General features: G+C 39.9%; 1 protein-coding gene across 3 annotated transcripts in view; it reads left to right on the forward strand.

The window, feature by feature from the left end:
• The first annotated feature begins 1,015 nt into the window (after window positions 1-1,015).
• Window positions 1,016-24,618, forward strand: part of erbb4b (erb-b2 receptor tyrosine kinase 4b) — a 343,575-nt gene continuing 319,972 nt past the window's right edge. For all 3 annotated transcript variants that reach the window (XM_086266927.1, XM_086266929.1, XM_086266928.1), the window contains exon 1: window positions 1,016-1,379. In XM_086266927.1, coding sequence (XP_086123053.1) covers window positions 1,301-1,379 — 79 coding nt within the window. In that variant the 5' untranslated portion in view covers window positions 1,016-1,300. The remainder of the gene's footprint in view (window positions 1,380-24,618) is intronic.

The raw sequence follows: 24,618 nt of genomic DNA on the forward strand, positions 1-24,618 counted from the left end.
TTTGAGTTGGGGGACAGTCAGAGTGCATGTTTTCTGTCCAGATGTGTGGGCATATTGCAACTCCAGGAGGCATTCACCTCTCTTTTTAAAGTGCAAAAGTAGTCAGCAGCTGGTGAAAGTAATAACCTTTTGTCATGTTGTTTTGCATTTACCCCCATTATCTTAAGTTATTTTCCCGCTACTCCAAAGTCACTGGTTTCAAACTCTTACAAATAGCTCAGTGAGCACAATAATACCGCTATCTAAACGTTCTGTTTGACTTTTATTTGTGTCATTTACACCAAGACCATCCCCTGGTGGGGAAATGTTTCTCTTGGATATGGAGATATATTGCCTTCAGGAGTAATGTAGCCTGATAAGTGATGAAAAATGAAAATCTTGTCTCAAGATGCAGAAAAGCAAAACAAAGAAACAAATGGTTTATGATTTTGCTGTAAGAATACATGCCCTTATTTACTTGATTATACTTATGCGGTAACCTTATAAAATGAAGTGGGATTAGAGTAGATCAATTATTTATTTATTTATTTATGGGGGGGACTACAGGAAAAATGGGAACTTCGTTCACAATAAACCTGATGAAACTATGCTATTTCCATTCTAAGCATCAATTTTATGTACCGTTTTCACGGTTTAGTATTGAATCAAATCTTACAAGATGAAAATATACCTTATCCGGATCACATATTTCATAGCACATGGGAATCCACCACTGGTAAGTGGTATTCTGTTTTATTTTACTCAGTACACCCATAAATCCTTCTGGCAGGATTGATCTCTGCTGTGTTCGGTGTGACAGGTGCAACAGAGCCGACGCACAAATTCATGAGGTTTTGGCATCTTGTGGTAACCAATGGGACAATGCATGAAGTCTAAACTGGCGGGGTTAAGGATGATAGTCGGGTACCTGTGCCAATCGCAGTGCGTGTAGGAGGAGTTCGGGGACTGGGAGGTGTGTCCGAAAAATGCGAGTCTGCAGCTGCATACTGTATCCAAGTCGGGGAGTAATGCCATGAGTACTGCTTTACACTGTTTAGACAAGCTTTTCAGAGCGTGCGTAGGAAACTATTATTCGACTGTCTCTGCCGTCAAGTAAGCCACAATTTTAAGCCCGAAGGCTCAGAGAGGACAGGAAAAGGACACTCGGACAAACTGCAAACTTACTTAAAAGCAACCAAAGTCCCCAAAGTCGCACGCTCAAGAGGCGTCAAACCCAAACGATCCATCCTTTCTGGCTGTTTCAGGGAAGGATACGCTGCTGGACATGTGAATTTAAAGGGGATACTTGCTAAGCACAACAATGAAACCAACGACTGCCCAGTGTTGCTTCGGCTTTCTTCTGACTTGCCTCTTGTTTGGGTTCAGCTTTTCACAATCAGGTGAGTGAATTCCAACCCTATGCTCCCCAGTGCGCAAAATTGTGTGTCCGCGGAGATGGTTAGTGCGCGCTGAGCGCTGCACAACTACCCACCGTGCATACTTTTCTGTTACTGTTCTTTGTTGCGCATATGGCTATTGGAGCTTAACAGATCACATCAAACCCGCTAATACGGTTTCACCACCAGCACTGAATTCTAACGCCGGAGAACGTCTTAAACAACGGCCAATGAGATGACGTAAAGATCACAGTTGCACAGAGACACAGGTGTTGGTCAGAGCAGATGGCAGGTTGTAGCAGTACATCTGACAAGACGAAAGGATCCAGGCGAGCGCGTCGCTCCGTCTTCTTGCGCAGAGCGGCACTATTGAATTTGGAGAGAAATGAGAGCATTTGTTGTTCATCACACGTGTCCTCAGGACATAGCTAGACAAACACAGAGGAGTTATAGCCTTGGTTTACAACAGGCTACTGTGCTCCTGTTTTCCCTCCTGTGGATAGACAGGCTGTCTAACGCAAAACTATTTCAAAAGTTGCTTTCAATCTCTGCTCTTTCTTCCCCTTCTGACTAATTTATCCCAATAATCACAACTGTCGTCATGGTAATAAGACGTAACCCCATGGTTATTGTTTTTGATGAATTTGGCTGGTTGGACAGTGGGTTGTATTAACAGTAACAGCTTGAGGCTCCGCAAGTAGTCACCCGGTGATTCAGACTACTTTAAACCGTTGAGTCCTGCAGAGACTGCTGTGGGAACGCTCTCTATATTACTAGGCTTTTTTTGGCTTGTTGTTTGTGTTGATCTGTGTAACTCTCACCTGTGCAAACGATGATAAGAGTGGTGAACATGTACGTGCATTCTGTAATCGGGATAAAAACAAAGCGGATTATAGTCAAATTAGATTATTCATCGTTTTATAGTAAATGCCCTCGGGGATCCTGTGGAGCACAAATTGACGACCATCGTTGCAGCGCACGGGACTTTTCGCTCTGACAGTAGCAGTACTGTTTGTAGAGTGCAGGGGCGCTCTTTACGCGCAGGGAGGTATAGGTGCACTCAGCGGTGTCTGTGCGTCTTCGTGTGTGTGTGTGTGTGTGTGTGTGTGTGTGTGTGTGTGTGTGTGTGTGTGTGTGTGTGTGTGTGTGTGTGTGTGTGTGTGTGAGAGAGAGAGAGAGAGAGAGAGAGATTAGTTAGACAAAAGCAATACCACCTCATCAACCACCATCATCACCACTGATAATCACATTTTGGGATGACTACGACTAAAATTAGACTAAATCCAAGTATCGGCTGCACTGACACAGCATCTTTAGATCGTAATTCACACACAGTCGTTTTTCCCCTCATGCTGACTGTTAAACAGTTTCACCGCATATCTTAGAGTCATATTTATGTGACTTAAGGCGTATAACACCACAAAAAATAAATAAATAAATAACAGCAACAACAAAAAACCCAATTTCAAACAATATAAGTTCTTTTGGCACCACGTCTCTCGCTATTATTTAAACATCATACTGCGTTAAATGTGATGTATAATGCACAAATATTAGGGCACATCTAAAATTCTAACCCGTGTTTTAATAAATCCTCGTGTGTGAGAGCCTTACAGCTGAGAGACAGTGACTGAATTAAAATGTTGAATGCAGTTCAGGAGACAGGGCATGGAGGGATGCTTCCACATGTTTGTTTTCTTGTTTTTGTTTTGTGCTTTACACTCACCACGTGTGCTGCACGTCGTCAAAATAATATTCCTAACATAATATATTGTTGTTCCAAAATAAAAGCAGTTATATATTTTTGCTCATTTATTTTAGTCAACTTATTGTTTTTGATAACATTACTTTATCCTGGGGTTTATCTTAATCGTGTCCGAGCAAGGCTCATATTTCGAAGTTAAATTTACATTTTTTAAATTAATTTTTTAAATAACATCCGGAAAGAAAAAATATGGATTTCGTTATACATTATCTGACGCACCTATGTATGAAGATCACAGTCGTAATGTCTTTTCTGACTAGACAAGCTTCGACCAACAGTGAAGCTCCAAATCATTTCAATAATATTGGAAAATAGTAAAATAACATAAAACGAAACAGAACAGAAACGGATGCTCAAATATGTGTGTTTGTGTGTGTGTGTGTGTGCGCGCGCGCGCGCCCGTGCGCGGATGTGAGCGCGTCCTGATGCCAGGAGTTCGCGGGTGTTATGGTTATCTTATGTTCAGTTGAAAAATAAGAAAATGCACACGCGTTCATGCTCAAAGTTTCTTTTTCTTGAGTTTCCTCACTTAACGTTGGCATCTATCTTAATATGTCCCAAGATACAAATATCCATAAATATGCATAAAATCCTCAGTTGAATCCTTTGCTTTGAAATTTTATGAACTTTTCATCACCTTCATGTCATTTATTTTCTTCTGTTTAGTGTTAAAAACCCCACTTAAAGAAAATCCTGTGCTAAACTGGACTTATATGCTTCATGACAGCAGGGTACATGCCTGCAATATGCTGAATGTCCCCCATGTGAGTCCACTGTGCACACTCCTCTTCACTGGACTGCAGTTTCACACTACAGCTGAACAAGTTTGGAAATTGATACAGCTTGCAATTCTGAACCATATGGCCACATTCCAAAACTCTGTTTGTGTTTATGAATATTCATATATTTTGTGCGCAGGAGCGCCTTCAAATCATCTGTTGAATGCGTCTGCATGTGCATGGAGTTTTTTCACTTGCGTGTAACCACTGCAATCTGGATAAACTACATCCCTTCTGTTTTACGGCTTTGAGCGGCGTCTTCTTTCCTAATTTGCTGAACAGAATGCAACTACAACCTTTAACTTACAGTGGCACTCACTGTTTATTGGGTTGAAACTGACAGTACTGTCCTATTTGTAAGCTGATGTGTGTGGTCACAGTACATTTAAGGTTTGAGGGTGACACTGACAGGGATCCTACTAGAAAGGGAGACAAGATAGTTCTTTTTTTTTCAACCAGTTCTGCACCTTTTACAGGAGACCTTGGCACTTCTTGTAAATGTCTCCTCATTGTATATTTTTCCCTTTTTGTCCAGCATCAAGGATAATGAAAGAATGATATGACACTGAGGAGCCAACATAGCTGGACTTTGGCACAGACCACGCTTATAGTCCTATCTGCTGTCACCCATTAAAGAAGCTTTGACCGTCTACCACCACCAGGCATTTTATTAGAATGAAAAAGAAAAGAAGAACATAAACATTTCTGCTTTTGTCCTTTCTTTATTGGCCAGAGTAACACATAGGGAGCAATATAAAGCCACTTTTCCACAATAAAGTAAATTCAGTTACTGCTATTATAGCCTGATGCAAGACCCTCCTGTATTGTTTTTAAAAGTTGCTGAAATTATTAAAAAAAAAAAATATGGAAAATAAGCTATTTTTAGAATTTGAGAAAAGGACCGTTAGATGCACATATATGTAGCTTTTAGATTAATCTGTCTGGTGAGTCAGTGTTTCCTCTTTAATGATAAAAATACAAAAACAGACAATGATTTGTTGTGTTATTTAAACCCCCAGCCAGCCAGACTAAGAATCTTCTCTTTGTGCAATCGTAGTATTGTAGGAAATCATTAAGATTTATGTGTACTGGCCTACTGATTAAAGAATATTACACAATATCACCAGTGTGTGAATGTGTGTGTGAATGGGTGGATGATTGTGTATAGTGTAAAGCGCTTTGGGGTCCTTAGGACCAAGTAAAGCGCTATACAAATACAGACCATTTACCATTTAGTTACTACCAGGATGTCTTAGTTCACTATTGATTACTTAGCACTGAATTTCCAAATGTTTTTTGAGAGTTTTCTTTTCTGAACACACAAGTAAAGGTATCGTGTTGGATTTTTGCTGGGCTTATAACCAGTCAGGTTCCTATCTACATCAGCAGAAATGATTGGCTCACATCCTCTGTGACCTTTGCAAACGATGCACCTTCATTTATCACCTGCCATTACAAATGCACCATACATCCACGTCTATTTTGACATGTGTCATTGTCAGCTTAGCTAATAAATGTCCCTTTAGTGAGGGATGTCATAATTAGATCACAGGCCATCACCCATGGACGTGCATCCCTTAATCTGGGCAGCTGTTTATAGGACATCTGTATATAAAAAAAGCAACTTTTATGTTTGAAACATGACTTTCAAGCTCTTAGATTACTTTAGATCTGAAAAGGTGTCTTAACTCTTGAAGACAGAATGCTTGTTTCATGTTTATCACTCATTCCGTCTGTGCTCCTATGCTTTTATGATTTCTCTTTTTTTCCTCTCTGTAAATTGAGCAAGCTTTGAGTTTCTATGTTTGTTGGAGAGAGAATGAAAGCAAAAGGAGTGAGAGAAAGACATGCAAATAGAAAGGCTGATTGCCTCCGTGTAACATGGCCCTGAGTGCTGAATACACAGCAACCAAAGTCCTTCATTAACAAGGTAGTGCAGCAAACACGCGTATACACAAGCAGGAGCGAGGCCCTGCTTGGTATCTTTGACAATGTACTCTAGCTATTTTAGACAGATGGGGGGACTGAATTTTAGTTGGGGGAAATCAATCAGATGGACCTTAATTAGGATGGCACGTATGCTTTTAGGGCAACCAGAACAAGCTTGCTGAAAGAAAAGAAAATCTCAGTGCTGTTGCTACCATTCAACTTTTTGTGTGTGTTGTGGTCCAATACGCAGCACTCCAAGAAAAGAGGACATGTGTCAGGCAAAAATAAAAGTAAAATAAAATAAAATTTCTTAACAGATTTGCTTTCTCTTTATCGCTAGTGGTGCAAGGTTCATGTCTGCTATCATATGAATATAAATATGAAAAATAGACTTACGTGTTTTTGGCCTAATTAAGCCTAAAGTAAGAATATCAGCCTAAATCTGTTCTGCTATCAGCCATATTCTTGTAGCTATCAATCAAATAACTTCATTATTTTTTCAACGTTAAATATTATTTTTAATTGGATAAATATAAAGTTACCAGTGCAGATTGGTGTCAATGTGCGTAGCAGATTGGCACACACCCAAACTCCTACACACTTACACACATACCCACGTTCTGATACCTCATTGACCCTGGGCCATCACTCTGATGTACAAGGCAAATGTGCAGGATCCAGGCCCCTGAAAGCCTCAGCCCTGCGTGCACTAAACAATGTAGATGTTGGGAGTCTGAACGCACCATGTATGTCTGTCAGTCAGTGAGACTTTTGATCTGCTTTGTTGTTGCTGCTACTCTTCTAACAATAAGCCTGTCTGTCCTCTGCATCCTCCTGGAGGGCTGCAGGAGGCTGTCAGGCGCCGACCCTTTTGACAACCGCATCTTGAGGGTTTCAAAATGTGGCGACAAAGGGTTTGGGAAATGTACATATACTGTGTGTGTGTGTGTGCGTACATGTGTGTGTGTTATGACTTTGTCTGTCAGTGCGCGTGTGGATGCACGGTTGAAGGGATAGAGGGTGACTGACAGACTAACCAAGCTCCAGAGACGCTCTCTCTGCTCCAGTGTCTGCTTGTTCGTCTTCCTCCGCCCACCCTCTGCCTTCATCTGTGGCTTTGTAAGCCTCCACATAATGTGGGAGCCTTAAAATGACAATGGAAATTATGGCTAATCTTTGTTAAGACACACTCATTACTGCCACGTTTTAGAATTAGAGTCCAATGATAAGACTTGGTCTGCCATGCTTTTCTTCCCCCCCCCACTCTGAAGAGACAGCCTGACATGCTGGAGTGATGTGTTTTATTCTCACTTTTTGTGTTATTTTTCTATTCCCGCTCACAGTTAATAATGGTGGCAAACATATGAAAGGATGATAATAGGCTGACAACTTGGGCATAAAAGACTGGCTCCACCTTCAAACGAGCTTTTCATGCAGTTCTGCATGTGGGTGTGTGTTAAAGGGCTGATTTCTCTCGACTCTCTGCGTCTCTGTCTCTTTCCTCTTTTAGTAATCCCCTTCTAAAATATTCATAGCTAATCTGCATGTACAATGTAATTACAGACGGCTCTGAGTGATATCGGATATGGCCGGCAGAACACATGCTTCCAACAAAATCTTGATTTGGTGATTTGCCTGCTTCAATAAATATGTAGCAGACATGGGACGTGGTATGTCGGTTAAGACTCTTTACAATAGAGTGATATCAAACAAACTACGCTTTTAATAACTCTGTCAGAAAACTTATAGCAAGAGATTTTCATGCCAAAACCCCACAATGCAATAAATATTTTAGATTTTGTCATAGGAGCTGTAATGATGCTGCCCCGTACTTTATGTGCTTAGTGCTCATTAACTGTGGTCGCTGCAGCAGATTAAAACATGTCCCTAAACTATCCCTCATATTTTTTTTCTGTTTTGCACCCCGCCACTTGAACCCCGTTCCCATATTTTGAATCCTGCAGGCTTCCATTTGGTGTTAATGGAACGGTGTGCCCTGTATGCTATTCTTGCAGGTCGATTTTTCACTCGTGCGCGAGTTGGGGGTGGGGTGTCCTTTTAAATGAAGCACTTGGTGTTTGTGACCTGTAATAAATGAGTTTGCAGTCAGTCATGGCAGCTGTAAGGAGACATCTGGGAACGAGAGTGAGAGAGAAAGAAAGGGAGATATTCAGACTTCACCGGGAAACAGTTTATCTATGCGAGGATGAAAAATGGTTGCACCAAACACGCTATCACTTATACAACAAATGGAAATCCTATTGTAAAATTCCCGCAGTTTACCACACAAACGTCAGGGGGGAAAATGCAGCGAGTAAAAAATAATACCGCCGATAATCCAACACAATCGGGATTAATGATGATCTTACTATTCAATACCAAAGGGAGAAAAAATGTAAAAATGGATACCACACACACAATATACACTGTGGCTTGGGAGTTTCTGTCTGAATATTAGGCAAATATTTATTATTCATCTTGTAGATGAGGAAAAACAATGACTGCTGTAAAGAATCAACCAGAAAATCAAACAGGCAGAGACAAAGATAATGAAGTATAAAGCATGTAAAAAGAAAAAAAAGGGCTCAATTTTCATTACAGATTCATCATCGGGGAAAAAAAATCTTTTTCAGCCTTTAGTCTCATCATCTAAATTCCCAACATGTCAGACAATACATTTACTTTAATCATCATCTTTTTTGTGTTTATGCCTTCTAAATACCATCCTACTTGTGGACAAATGTTTTGATATACTACAGTCTACAAAACTGACTGCTGGGGTTATTCTGCTAACATTAAAAGATTACCTGAGTTCATAAAAATGGCTTCAGGAGTCTGCAGTGGAATGCTGATTTGAACCAGAAAATAGTGGAAAGTCACTGCTTGGTGGAGTAATTACGGAGTTGAAAGTATTGATCGACTCTCATTATTGTTAGTTATGGTCCATAATATCAAAGTCAAAGGTAGCTCCATGTATAGCTTCTGTTAATTAAATTGTTTTTTAGAAATTCAAGTCCAACATTTACCAGCAGAGTGAAGCTGTGACCTAGAAGTGTTTTTGTTTTTTTTTGCGTGAAATGTAACATTTTGCAATTTTATATGAATTAAACTTTCTGGATTTATTTTCAAAATATGAAAACCTTAAACAAAATGATTGGTACTCTTGGTATTCCTGGTTTGTGTAGCTGTCACTCGTATGAAGCAGCAGTCACCTTGCAGCAGAGCAGAAATAGTGCAGCTCTTTTCCCCTGGATGTGAAGGTACATAAAGCACAAGATGAGAGGAGCAGGAAAGGCAATTGACCTTGGCTGCTTTTGGGGGCTGGCTATATAGCCATCAGGTTAGATGCTATGGTTATGCAGTCTGGAGAAGAGGGAGGAAAAGAAGGGGACAGTGCTGAGTACGGCAGTTATTGTTCATAGAGTCGAAAAGCAGATTTGAATTCGTAATTGTTGAATTTGAACCATAATGAAAATGTACTGAAATGGAAATTATGTGTGTGCAGTTGTGTGATTAAATGTGGGTGGGTGGGATGGTACTTTATATCTAGAGGTGCTGACTAAGTATAAGCCAGGTCCAAAGTCAACCCTGCCATTTTACCCTGCTGTGCTAGACTGTTTACCTGAGACAGGGATGCTTTATCTCAGCCAGTCACCAGAGCATGTGTAAACACACAGGGGGGGAACACACAGCATATCATGCGGTTTTCAGCTCCCCCTGCCTTTGTTCCAAAACCCCTCTCCCACAGAGAGACATTATCCCCTGATGGCAAGGTGAATGGGGTGCTGATGTAAGATTATTTGTAGCAGCCAAAAAGAGACAGGAAAAAAACGGAGGGGGGGGGGGTATCAGAATAGGAAAAAAACCCTAATTTTAGTCAGAGAAGGTCAGCCAGGAAGCTGGGTACACAGGAGTAGAGGTGTCTTTCTGTGGAGGATGGGACATGGGTGAGTGTCTTGGGAGTCTTGGTTAAAGTAGTCGCTATCACAGCAGCTGGACGGACAATTAATCAGAAACTGCCCAGGGGGGAAACCGAGGCTCTGACGTGGACACTTTATTCTGCAGGACACACACACACACATGCACACACACTTGCTGATAGGCTCTCCCATGGCTTTGTCACCTCTTTCTTTGTGCTTCTGTTCTTTTGCTATCTTATTTCCTTCTCGTCGACCTGCTTTCAGTGCTCATCTCCCTTCTTACACTGCTCTTTTTCTTCTTTCCTTTTTCTAATGCTTTCTCTTCTGGCCTTGACTGTCCTTTTGTTTCTTTTGCTCTCCTCGCCACTGCTCTGTTCTTCTCCAACATGTGTTTAGGTCTGCAAACCGCTTGATGAGAATCAGTTGAAAGGGCCTCTTGTGATGTGACAGCTGAGTCCAAAGTCTGTAGGAGTTGCTGCAGAGGGAAGGAGACAGGGAGGTTGGAGGAGAAGAAAAATAAGGTGAAAGAGGGTTGACTAGTGGCTATACATTACCTTAACCACCCCGTCCTTCTTCTTTGCTTTCATCCCTACATTTCTGCCAATCCATCCCTTCTCTTTCCCCATGGCTAGCACCAAGTGATTGATGTATTTGAGTTTGACATGGCCCGGTTCACCCGAGGGCATTAGCAAGGACACTGGTGAGACTTAGCCAGATGCTGGGGAAAAGGCAGACAGAGAAAGTAGACGATGAAGAAAGGAAAGAGCACTCGACACTGTTGACCACTATGGCTTGCTACGGTTACTAGGGTGAGTAATCTTTTTCACGGTACACCTGTCCTTATTCACCTTGCGGCTTTTTCAGTATGGTTCAAGTAACATGGAATAATATGATTGTAACTGAGCGTACACATAAAATGTAATTAGTTAATCAATTCCTTTATCTCTCAGTACTACATGTAGAGACAATTTTTGAATTTTCCAAGCCTCTGCCAAAAAGAACCTACGGTTCACATATTCAGATCAACTGTCTTGGTTGTTCCTCATCTTCAACCTCAACCTCTCGTCTTTTAAACAGCCTTACTTAAAAATATGCTGTTATTATTGTTGTGTGTATTGAAACAGACATAGGCGTCGCCGATGTCGGGATCATAAGTGCATCTTCAATAAGCCCTCGGTGTCTCTTTCCTCAATTGGAGGCAGGCTGTGTAGTGCTTTACCCTCCAGGGGGGTCTGGGTGTCCCACCAAGCTAACACCCACTTGACATGAAGCCGTCAAAGCGGGAACAAGGCCCACAGTGTCTCCCTGCCCCAAGTGCTTTGTCCTGGAGTAGGCTCCCGCCGTTGCACCCAGCTCCCAGCCTCACGTGACATGCATGAAGATGAGGGAAGCACTTGTCTGCACGGAGCCAAGCAAAATAAATCCAAAAATGGTCCCATGTGTTTACGATGGCAGTGAGTTGCATGATGTATTAAAAAGAAACAGACAAACAACTCAGAACGAATGTTGTCGTTATAAATCCAAAACTGATCTTGGGGTCAAATTCTCACATGTCTCGGAGGAAAATTATTGCTGTTGTTTTTGAGAAAATTGCCACAATTATATCAGAATTCCATGGGACATTCTCATAATTGTTCTATGTATTAGAAAAAGACAGAAATACGTTTGTAAAGACAATATATTTACTTAATAAAGATTTAAATGGGTAGAAAGATTCAAAAGAAAGCAGTAATTATGAGTAAGATGCTTTTCACTACTGAAATCACAGGTGAAGATGGGATATCCCAGCCATCTGCCAGATTTATTAAGCAACCAAAAGGTACTCTGTAGACCCCAGACAACATATTAACCAACACTAACTAAAACTGGTTTCAGGGCCCCATGTGCTGGAACAAAACTACCCTGTTTAAGAACATTTCATTCTGTTAGCTAAAAACAAAACAAAACAGTTTTTTGCAGATATATTTTATTTATTAATTGGCAAAAAGCAGGAAAAACTCAGGCAAACATAAATCTAGAATTAATGCTTATACCTGGAATGCAAGCGAATAAAAGTCCATTGTCAGGTCTGAGTTGGCGTAAATTAGATGTTCTTCACAGCGCAGGCAACAGAATTCTACAACTTAATGGAGATAAACAACCAGTAGGCTGACTAGTCGAAGTAGAAGTTAACAAGTCAAATTTATCTAAGTTTGGTTTTATGTAGCTTTTTGGAGGTAGGGTACAGAAAAGCATACAAACCTTCTTGAAGCATGTAATCCCACATTTTCACCTGTCTGCCTCAAGTCTTCTCAGTAAATAGGCAGTTTTATCCACTCAGTGTTTGCAATATCTCCCAATCTCTGTCTGCATTGTGATGAGTGTATTGTGTATGTGTCACCCAGCTGTCTCCGAGTCTCAGACTGCCTGGCTATCTGAGCAGCAAACACAACAACAACAGGTATCTTCTGCTCTCCTTCTCACTGCCGCCTACCACACTTCAGGCTTTTGCTCTCTGTTTGGCTTGGCAGCAATGTGAAGTCAATAGGATGAATAAAACATACCTGAATCAGAGCCCTCTACCCTGGGAAATGTCAAACTGTCAGTATGGCTTAATGGGAAAACATAGGGCCGATCCCAAGGGTCAGACAGTTTATTGTGCAGCACCTACAAAAATGCAGTCTTGCCACTTCGTTTGTTTGTATGTCACAAACACACACATTCTTGTTTGCTTTACTAAGTCTCACTATAATGTGATAATCCATTATGTTTCAGAGTGACACAATATTTACCAGAGTGGAAACTTGTCTGCACTTGTGTTACTGTAAACCGCTTTGGGTAAAACCATCCGCCAAATTACATATGGTAAGTGCCTTTCATTCAACTGGTCTGTCACTGACTAAAACCACCAAAAAAACCATTTAGCACGCATTATTACACATATTACATGAGGCTCATCTCACCCTGTGGTGGTGGTAGCTAACCCCTACAGCTAATTATCTTTAAATTAGGGCTGAGGTCTAGGTTTAATTAGGCCTAGCTACGAGGAGGGTTGAAGCACAGCACTAACTCCAGCAACTTCAGCTGCCAAACCTCATCAGCCTAATGGAGACTCAAACAACGAGGGCCCTCGGGGGCCTGACAGGCTGGCCTGACTTTCTGCCTTATGCCAACCAAAACACACACACACACACACACACACACACACACACACACACACACACACACACACACACTACTATCCGAGCGAGGGCCAGATGTTTAAAGACGAAGTTAGAGTGAGGCAGGTTGTGTCAGTAGCAGGGAAGTTAAAATTTTAATAACATAATGGAGTGGAGTCCCAACTAGAGTCCCCTGTTTTCAAAACTACTAAAAATAGTTTACAGTAGAGCTGGGCGATATGAGATTTTTTCATATCACGATATGTTTTTTTCATTTCAGGCGATAACGATATCTATCACGATATCAGCCAAATAACTATATTTGTAAGATTTAAATGTGCCGTTGCTCACAAGTAAAATGTGAAATAATCAGCAGCTTGTTTTTATTTAAATATTTATTTCCCATAATAAGTTCAACAGGGTAGATGTACTTAAGGAACATGAGACTTTTTCAGATAAATAAAGGCAAATATTGCAAACTACACAAAAGGCAGCTGCTAAAGCATTTAAGTTTCAAAATAGAACAAACGAAACAGACTAAATTGTCAATTCCACTTAGAAACAAAATATTAATTCTAAAAATAAATCTTAGTTTGTTTTACAGAAGAACAGACAAAACTGACTAACTTTTGTCAATATCAAATAAACTGAGAACTAAAAGGAAATTCTCAATCTCTCCTTGTTGTATAGCTTAGCTTTTCAAACAGTTTTAACAGTTACTTTAGTCTGACAAAAGCCGAATGACGAATTAGCGCTTCCAGTCAGAGACTGAGGCTACGTCCACACGTACACGGGTATTTTTGAAAACGGAGATTTTCCGTTTTCGTTTTAAAAAATAATCCCGTCCACACATAAAGGCAGAAATGAAGGAAAACGCTGCTATGAACATGCCAAAGCAGCAGGTGGCGCTAGATTCCTAACCGTGCAGAAATGTTGGCCAATCAGAAGTCTAGAAGCCTTGGTGGGAAAAAGTAAACAAAGCTGGGGCATAGAAGCAGAACCGAGTCGTATGTGTGGAGGGACAGTAACTGTGTGTATATGTAAGCATTTAAACACTGCAGAGAGTAGAAGTAACAGTAACAGTATTGTAGAAATTCATTTCACCGAAACAATAACGTGGCGCACAGTGTGACGCATGCACCAGTTTATTGTATTTCCAGACTTGCTTTCGGCACAATTTACAGTGAACGCTACTCTATTTTTGTCAGACTTGAAATAGCCGAAATACCTTCACACTACGGAACTTCTATGGCTCTTCCGTTTGACAATCTCTCCGGCGTTGGAACCATCATCTGTTTTCTCTTAAGGTCACGCTCGGTTGATTTTTCTAGTCGGCACACTCATTTCCTCCATTACGCGCTGGCTCCATTACCCGCTGGCTGCTTCCCAAACAAACACACGTGCGGCTTGGCACTTGTGCTGTACGTAACAAGTCACGCGACGTGACGCTGCGGCTGTGATTGGTTCGGCTCTGCGCTACTTAATTTGGATTGGCTGACCTTTTTTTTTTTTTTTTTTTTTTTGAGGACAAGAGCTGCGAGGTCTATCGCGATAGCTTAATTTCTCTATCGAGTAAAAGTTATATCGCGATACATATCGTTATCGTTCTATCGCCCAGCTCTAGTTTACAGTCATCCTCATACATGACTTGATGAGGCATATAAATATATAGCCTACGAAGCATATTTGTCACATTTATTGGTCTGGTTGTTCTTGATAGTCATCTGGTGTAAGAGATGTTTTCAGCAGGAAAACAAGAGGCAGTACCCAGTCTTCCATACCAACGCCTGTTTCTTACCATTATTCCCTTGGCATCACCTTCTGCTGGGAACAATTCCTAGACTATCACCAGGAAGTGCAGAGTGATGAATGCTTGATGACAGTAGATGACACATGGATGTGTCTAAACACAGTTACAAACACCAGCCGTGTATTATACCCACATAAAATGCATGTATGTTTTGACCCCAAAACTTAGACAGAATATAAGAAGCAGGGCAGCCATAGAATTTTTCAGATTTTCCACCAACCATTTGCCTTAGCATTTCCCTAAATTGCTTACTGTAACTGGAGCAAGCACAAAGCTCTTGTTATTAAGCCCATCTGAAAGTAATAACGAATGCCCAAAAGAACTACCAGACCTTGTTCTTCTTGTTTCCTTAAAATCTTTAAAATTCGTACCTCCTGCTGTTATTCTGCACCACTACACTCCCTACAACACTTTGTTAGGTACATCTTTTAAGTACAAATTGGATCCCATTTTGCTTTCAGAGCTGCTTTAATTCTTCATGGCATAAATTCAGCAAGGTACTGGAAACATTGTTGTGAGATTCTGGTTTGTTGGACACGACAGCATTACAAAGTTGCTGCAGATTTGTCAACTGCACATTTATGATGTGAATCTCCCATTAAAATACATCCCAAAGGTGCTCTATTGGATTGAAATCTGCTGACTGTATGGACCTGGTATGTAAAGTAAACTCATTGTCATATTTAGGAAACCAGTTTGAGATCATTTGAGCTGTGGAACATGGCACGTTATCCTGTTGGTAGCAGCCATCAGAAGATGGGTACACTGTGATCATAAAGGTATCAATATGATCAACAGTACTCAGGAAGGCTGTGGCGTTTAAATGACGCTCAACTGGTCAGCCAAGAAAATATCACACGGCCCACACCATTATACCACTCACACCTGCCTGATCTTTTTCAGCTGGATGGATCCATGTTGTTTACTCCAAAGTAGGGCTGAACGATTATGGAAAATAATCTAATTGCGATTTTTTGCCCCAATATTGCGATTGCGATGCGATATGCGATTATTTTTTAAGGTCTTTGTCTTCTGTATTATTAAACAAAGACAAGCAATACATCATATAGTATGGCCAATACTATATTACATTAATTTTAAACTGTTCTTTCCTGGAAGACAGACCTCTGTTATGATGACATGAGGTGATGCATGAATTGATGACTGACATTTTTATTTAACTTCTTCAATCACAACAGTATATTTGAACATACACAATAGTTTATTTTTAGCTTACAAACATCTGAGCATAAAGTGCTGACAAGGAACCCTGGTGTAAACATTAAAATGAAAGTCAGTACAATGTGCAGATTGCAGAAATATACATAAACAAAATCAGTGGCTTTACCACACTCAGTTTTTCGACATCTGTGAACTACTAGACAGTCATTCAATTAAAAAATAATAAATTAAAAATAAAAATAATATTAAATAAATAAAACTAATAAATACACACATCTTACTGATCTCTGCAGTCAGTAACATTACACATAAAGTGCAAACATAATAGCAATTGTATAAACACACACACAAACACGCCTTTAAAATTTAAAGGCGTGAAATTGGACGGTCTAGCCTTCTGATTAGCGTCACCGCTGTCTCGGTGGAGTTTAATAAACTCGGCCGTCTGCTTCTTGCTATCTAAAATATAACCAGACACTGGCGTAAATTCTCGACTGTCTCATACTTCTGTTTAATAAGTTTTCTGTTTGACGTTTAGTCAGCTGTGTGAAAACCAAGGAGGAACCCACCCGGGGGATTAATAAAGTTTTATTTTATCTAATCTAATAACTTTAATCTCAGCCAAACCGATTTACTCACGAACAAACAAAACACTGAAAAAAGCCCAACAATAAAATTTTTAGGTTGTCTAAGTGACTTATATATTACGTTTAACCCGAGCAGCGAAACTCCGCGGTGATCTGAAAATGATGTGCCGGGAGTTGTGCCGTTCTCGGCCGCATCAGTAACCCTCGAGCTCCCGGCTAGCTGTCGAGCTGGTAGGTAGCAGACGCCTCTGAAAACGTCGAAGCACTTTTGCAAATATGGGATATCTTGATAAACCGAGCAGATATTTGATGTTTACACAACTACTTTCTCGCCTGAAAATATGTTAAAAGTTTATTTTGTGACCCAGAAAGATTAGTATGAGTAATTTTAAAACTTAGTAGCGGCCGCCATTGCTGGAAACTGGAGTTTGGCTGGGCCGCGCTATGAATTCTGGGATATGGTAGTAATTTGGACAGCCTTCGGCACGTCGCTGTGACGTAATCGGTCTACAAATGCGGCCTCAGGAGGATGCAGCCCATGAATTTGGACATGTCCAGAGTATAATCGCAGCCTTTGCGGTTAGAAAATTGCACTTGATCATGTCGCGATATTATCGCAAATGCGATATATCGTTCAGCCCTACTCCAAAGATTGACCCTACAATCCAAATGTCATAGCAACAATTGAGACTCATCATATCAGACTATGCTTTACCAATCTATAGTCCAAATCATGTGAGGCTGTAGCCTCAGTTTCCTTTTTTTAACTGAGAGGCCTGATACCCACCGTGGTCCTCTGCTGCTGTACCCCATCAGTTTCAAACTAAATGTGTTCACTCAGAGAATGCTCTTTTTTGGACCATTCTCTCTCAACCCTAGAGATTACTGTATGGGAAAATCCCAGTAGATCCTTCTTTTAAAACTCAGACAATTCCCTCTTGCACCAACAACCATGTCATTTTCAAAGTCATTTAAATAATCACATATTTTCCCCATTTTGATGGGGAAGAAATGTGAAATACACTTGTTGCCATGCTATTAGCAGATTAGCTACAATATTTGCATTAAACAGATATACCTTAAAAACAGTGACTGGTTGGTATATATAGCTCCCTTCCTACCTTGACTGCTTCTCATTCCCACTGCTTAAGTATCAAAACTGAACAATGGTGAATATTCTAACCACAGTCTAAATTCACAAGTAATTACAAACCAGTGGTGTTAGTTTTGATGATGTGCCAAAAATAATAAATTATAACTTAATAACTATAAATATGAAATTTTCATTTGAATGAATAGTTCTATCAGTCAAAGAAAACATTTTAAACTGCTTTATAAAGAAACTCAAGTTTAAACAAAAGCTGTTTGCAATTCCCAACAGTGCTCTGCGTCTTGCCAAAATACTTCTCTCATCTGTCTGGTAACCTGTCCTTTATTCATCAGACAGGGCCAGCACATAGATAAATAAAGACAGGAAAAATTGGCAGTAGGGGTATTTGTTCTGTGGGGCATGTTGGCCTCTTCTCTGCTCTGACAGCCAGTCTTTCTGAGAGGATTGAATGAAGGAGATGGGGCAGTGAAACTGGCAGGACGCTAATGGGTGTGATGCTAATGAGCTACAAGCTAATAAACAAGCGCTCCCTCCCTCACCCCTCACCTCTGATCCCCACTCTTGTTTGTTTAACAACCTTGCAGGTATGATGAAGTGAATTCAGCCAGGATGCCAGAAATTACCAAAAAAACGGTAATGGAAGAATGAGAACTGTAATGTGAGCTAAACGCACTCTTTTTGTACAGTCATAAATCTATTTATCACTGAAATAGAACCTCATCTCCAAAACAGTTGTGTTTTTGCAAAGGTTGTGTCGGTTGTTGCGTTGCTGCTTATTCTGACAACAATTTGTAAAAACCTGTGAACTGACAGCAAATTGTTTTTACCATTTTGCGTGATAAAGGACCTAACCTGCTTATTGATGATTTATTTCATAGTGTGCCAAATGTTTTCAGTGTGTGACAGCTCTACATTGCAGGCCAATTTCACACGTAGATAGTATCAAACAGTAGTATTACCATATTTGAATGTGGGCGCCAGCGTTTTAATTAACTAACTGGATGATTTCTTTTTTAAAAATACATAAATGAGAAGTAAAAATAACCCTAACCCTTCCAGAGTTGTTATGAAGAATAAACTTTATAGTGGCCAAAAACCTTGTTTTGTACCAGACTGTAAAAAAAATGCATTAAATGCTGTAAAACTGGGAATATTAATGTCTCGCTTTTGGCCAATGAAGGAATATTTTTGATGGTCATGATCTCAGAATCAATGCTGCCTTCACCATTAATGCAAGTTGCCTATGTCACTAATGTATCTCAGTACCGTCACAGATGAATCATTACCAGATGATCTCTCTCCTGTTAGTCTGAGGGACCATCGTAATCGAAATATTGGGGTAAAGGGGATTTTTAAGACCTCAGGGGAGTTTCCCACAGTTTGAAACAAGCTTGGTCTGAGAGAAGGTGATGGTATTTCTTAACTTTGTTTTTTTTTAATGGTATTTATTTTTAGTAGTTAAAAATTAAAACTAATTATAGTTTTAAAGTTGTCCATATGGTATGCTTATTTATAGATATTTATGAATCAGAATAAATAAATGTCAGTTTGATATTCAAGTCCCTGACTTGTTGCTCAGTGATCCTATTAGCTTTTTAAAAAGGCTGCTAATTTCTTTATTTTTCTGTAAGGATTATCATTTTGAGGGTGTATGATGATCTAAAACGACAAAAATGTTGTCAAAACAAAACTTTTTTTAAGTGTGTTGTTGGTTTTAAATTTAGAAGGAATATTTGATATTTGATTTGATGTTAAAAATCATTTATACATTGATTTTCAATCAATTTAATGACATTTTACAGCATCCTGACCAGAACCGTAGTTGTGCTATTAATACAGTTTAATACACTTCATTTTATGAAATCTCCATATAGTACAGACTGTTTTATGTTTAAAGAATATTGTAAAGAATTTTCTAAAAAATGTACATGAGTGTGAGTGCATTTTTTATACTTGAGTGCGCTCAAACACGCCGAGTTTTGCACACATCTATACTCATCAAGACAATTTCAAGCAAAATGGTGGTACTTAAACATGAGTAGGGCATTTTGGTGCACTTCACACCTGGGAAATAACACAAAATTGACTCCAAAATAACCATCTTACCCTCACCCTTTTATGCTTATAGGTGCTTTTCTGTGCTTTTTACCCTCTTTCTCTTTAACAATTGGTATTGTCCCCTCTTTCCTACCCTGGAGAAATGTCAGTTGGGCGGGCATCGTCCGTCAAACTGGCATCTCTGACAGAGTGCTCGGCTAAAAGGCCATGCTCCGATTGGCATGGGATCCCCTGGCTGCTCTGTGTCAAGCTACAGTCTTCTTTCCTCTCCTCTCCGTTGTTGGGAAGGCATTTTTAATAATAATATCTCTCTCCCTGTCTAATTATAATCATTTTTAATTATTTTTAAGAGGAAAAAAAAGTCAAACATGTAATCAATATGCTGAAGAAATACATGGCAAATTCTTTTACTGGTCTGACAACACTAGTAATTGCTCATTTTGCTTTAGCTTCTCACAGTTCAGTTTGATGGGGATGAAAAGGGACCACAGGCTGTTTATAGTGGGTGGAGGGAGGTCTCAGTCTATCTCCTGTTTTTTTTCTTTCTTTTTTTCCCCTCCTTCCAGTGATTAATATTGATTACTCACAAGCAACTGAATACAGCCAAGTCTCTCTGTCACTTTGAATGCAGGTTAGGCCAACTTGCCTTCTTCAGGATAAAGTCTTTTTAATTAAGTGTGAACAACTTAAACTGACCCATACTAAATGTTGTTTAATGTCTCTGTAGTCTTTCCAACTAAGTGTTCTCCTGAAAGAATTTTGTCTTATCCCAATAACATATTGACATGCGTTTGTAAAATTATGTTTGTACATTTTTTTTTTCCCTTTAAATTTTCAGCCCCGCTTACATAAAAGATCAGGTCACTGTTGAGGTTAAAGATGGCTCTGGAAATTTGAAAAAGAAATTATACATTTATTTTTAAATGCAATGACTCTTACTTTAGTCTGGAGATGGTTTAGCTGGTGACGGCTGTGGTCGGAGATGATTTGAGGGCATGCTGCACTGCTGACAAGCTTAGTTCTGTCTCTTTTATATTTTATCTACTGAGCAAAAACAGTACTGTTAGCCAGAGCTGACAGAGGCCACAGAAGGCAACTTCATATGTCTACTGGAGGTGTATGATATGTGCAAGAACATACTGTAGATGTCATAGAAGTGTTTGCTTTTAATCAACAAAGTCATGGAGAAGTAAGAATAAGGTAAGGTGAAATGATGAGCCGCATCCTATTACTGTCCATCAACTAATGCTCTTTATGCCAGAAATTCATAGACAACACAACTTCTAGGCCTCTGTAGTTGATTTGTGTGAACTACCTGTTCCAATGATATAAGACTATAAACACACAAAGACAAAAAACAAAAAAAAGACTGCAACAGCAACAACAAAACTTCACATCTCTGATAGATTGTTAAATAAAATACAGGAAATATTTATATTTCTGGATTCTTAAAGAATTAGAAATCCTGAGAACTTATTAACTTAAGCTGAATGCCTTTATCTGATTTCCGAATGCAAAATTGCTCTTAAGATGGTTTGCAGAGCTTATTTGTGTAACGTGTCAAACTGCAGTGCCGACGAGTCGGTGGGCAAAGAAGATACCTTGCTGCATGTATCCATTCGATTATGTCAGTAGTGAATGTTTGCTCCCATCTCTGAGCTGGAATTGCTCATACAGTACAATAATTTGTGAGACTACACGTGTTTTTATGCAAAACGGGACATCTGGAATAATCTGCGCAGATGCGATTTCATGCCGTTGTCTCTTTTTGGAGCGTGATACAGTATCTGCCTGCTGATGTATATGTTGTGTGCGCATTTGGTTGTATGGGAGTACTGTAGCTAATGTAATGAATTTCACATGACAGGTGAATGTGTTACTTTCACATGGCCTGCAACAAAATGCACCCAACATAACCTAGGCAATGTTTAGCAAGGCGCAGGGTTTCCAAAGTTCTTCCTCTTTATCCAGTTGCATTTATTTATTTATTTTTTCATTATTCAATTGCACATCCATACACACACGAAGAGGCACACTTGGAGGTTGAAACAAAACGTTTAACTTTGAAAGTTGGGCTTCTAATTAGCAGAATTAGCAGTAGATCAAAGAGGACAATTAAGGGGGGTGTTTGTGGTAGCAAGGGCTCATTAGCATCACAACACATGGACACGGCCATGAAACAGAGAGTGGCAGAAGGAGTCTCATTACACAGCACCACTGTGCTTACACCGGGCCACATGCAGACAGATTGGCCATCGGGAGAGAAGGAGAGCGAGAACAACTAGCTCTAACGCACAAAAACAAGGATATCGACTCACGCGTTTCAGTAGGATGCACTAACACCTATGGTTATAGCTATAGATACAAGAAATCATTCCCCTTGTGCACACAAAACCTATTCAGATATAGAGCTCATAATATTTACTGGCACAACAGAAAACAAAAGCTAGTCCCTGCTTGCTCTCATCCAATTTCAGCTTAATTAAGAGGGGAATTAACTTTGATCTGCACTGTGTAGTAGGAGCTTGGTAGCCCACCCTGTAGGAAAGCACAAGCCCATAAGTATTCTTCAACCTCACCGTCAAAGTCAGGCCCAGATTGTTTTCCATTCATTCCTCACTGTTTGAAGTCAATACAGATAAGAGCAGGAAAGATTCTATTAGGACTACCTGAGCCTTCCTCGTTAGCTAGATCTAACAAAGTCTTGGCAGTAAGCCAATGTGTGCGTGTGTTGCTTCCCACACTAATGGCATAAGCACAACAAAAGATCAAAGGTTTTTCGGATGGTCCTTTATTTTACCGGTCCCATTCACTGCTTTTTAGTGTTTGGTCCAGTGACATGGGTTAATGATGTACTGGAACAGATGCTTTAAGAGAGAGAGCAAGGTTTGAACGTGTTTGAAACCTAAAATATGACACGCACAAACACGCAAGAATTTGTTTTGCAGGCAGCACAGCTCGCACTAATGTTATGTTCGGTTTCACTCATAAGACAAAAACAAAGCGAAAGAGGAGACACTGATGGGATGAGACCTCTGCTGACTTCATTTCACTTTAGTTGCATGCGTTCTTTAAGCGAGTGCTGATACATATAGGAACAGGCTCAAACTGGCATAAAAAACCTGTTAACTATTATAAATAACTGTTATAGTTATAATTTAATATTATATACTATTTATCAAAGTAAATGTTGCTGTTGTACTTAAGCTGCAAAATAGTGTGCAGATTATATAATCAAAATATATCTGAAGTATCTAAAGTAAATATCTTTATTATATAGTATGTAGACTTGCACATTTAAAAATCATATCCAGCTTATATTGGGCATAGTTCAAGATCAGCAGTGTGTGTGTGTGTGTGTGTGTGTGTGTGTGTGTGTGTGTGTGTGTGTGTTTGCTTCCACCAGCAAGCCATGATTCATTTTTATTTTTGGATAATCTTTTTCCATTAACAATGTTGAACTTCTTGGGCCTTTTGCACAAACCACAGGTGATAGTGTCACGTGAATGTGGAGTAATCTTGGTATGTAGAATACTTTCTCACAGTAACTTATTCTGTACAGTCACTTTTAACTGTTTAATTTAATGGACAGTCCCTGTCAACATAAATCATCAGTTTTGTGCAAACTCTGTGTTTCCCAGAAGAACACCAACAGGGAGTAGCAGTCTCCTCTCTTGCTGCTTTTCTTTCCTGTTGAGATGTAGAGAAGTTTCCTGTTCCTGCCACTGTCACCCTCTACTCCCCTCCATCTCAGTGAAAAGCTGGTTCGGCGTATCAGCACCAGGGTGGGACAGTGGGATTGAGAGGTGGAAGGGGACTTGTGATTGACAGTACTGATAATCACTGTAATAGGTGCAGGGTGAGGAAAGTAGGAGAAAAGCAGCTGTTTCGTAAATGCCACCACTACTAGAAGCAGCAGCAGCATCCTCTCTGCTGCTGCTGCTGCTCGCAGTGAGTGTGGAACAGGAAGGAAAGAGGGAGTAAAAACCAGAAGAAGGAGACAGAGAGGATAACAGGATGGGATGCTCGTTGAGGGCTGCCAAAATGTTCTGTCATAACAGACAAATCTCATTTATCTTCTTCAGCACAGCAGTAACTGTCAGCTATCCACTCGGAAGGAACATAACTAACTCTTGGCACCAGAGTAAGGGGATTAATTTAAATGTCCCACATTTATTTACAGTTACTTATTCACCTGGAAGTTCAAAAAGCACAGAAGCCTCAAAAGTTTTCTTTTTCCCAGAGATGTCACTCTGGGTCCAAGCTGTTCCGTTTTGTTCACAAATAATGCCAATTTTACAAAGAAATACACGTTCCTTAGAAAACATGTTGAATAATTAGTTGAATAATGGGACTGACAGTAATATTTGTTTAAACACTGCCTTTCACTTCTGCACTCGTGCTTTGATGGGAAGGGAGTGCGGGTGGGGTTGCGGGTGGGGGATGTCAGTACAATTGTTTCATAAATTAGACACTCAGGACATAAAGAAAGTTGCTAATGACATTTCTTTTAATAAAATGCTACCTTTCATGGCTTTAATGTCTTTTTTATTTTTCCGCTTTATTCTGCCTTTATCGTTAATATTTCTCTGTTTTTCATCCTGTGTCTGTAATTGTATTTATTTATTTATTTTCGCTTTCTCATTCGCTCTTTAATATCTGCTCATTACAGTGAATAAATGGTATTTCTTTGCAGAACATGTTGAATATGGCGGTTATCTTTAAAAACGCAGCTGCGAACGTACAGATATGCGTGCATGGAGTAACTACAATTTGTGCTGTGCCTTTGAACTGCCAGCGCAGCTAATCATATTTTGTCCACACCACCGCTGGGGCCTGATCATTGTTTATATAACACAAAAGTGCTGTTAAGTCCCTCAGTATTTCTGTTTGGATGTCTCTGGGTTTTTTTTCAGCAAATGGAGAGACATGAAACTGACTGACTTCCTACTGACATCCAA

The sequence above is a fragment of the Aulonocara sp. 'chitande type north' Nkhata Bay genome, linkage group LG16 (genome assembly GCF_057382095.1).
Source record: "Aulonocara sp. 'chitande type north' Nkhata Bay isolate Kocher_YH1m ecotype deep benthic linkage group LG16, A_spYH_male_GT1.1, whole genome shotgun sequence".
In the NCBI taxonomy this organism is placed as follows: Eukaryota; Metazoa; Chordata; class Actinopteri; order Cichliformes; family Cichlidae; genus Aulonocara; species Aulonocara sp. 'chitande type north' Nkhata Bay.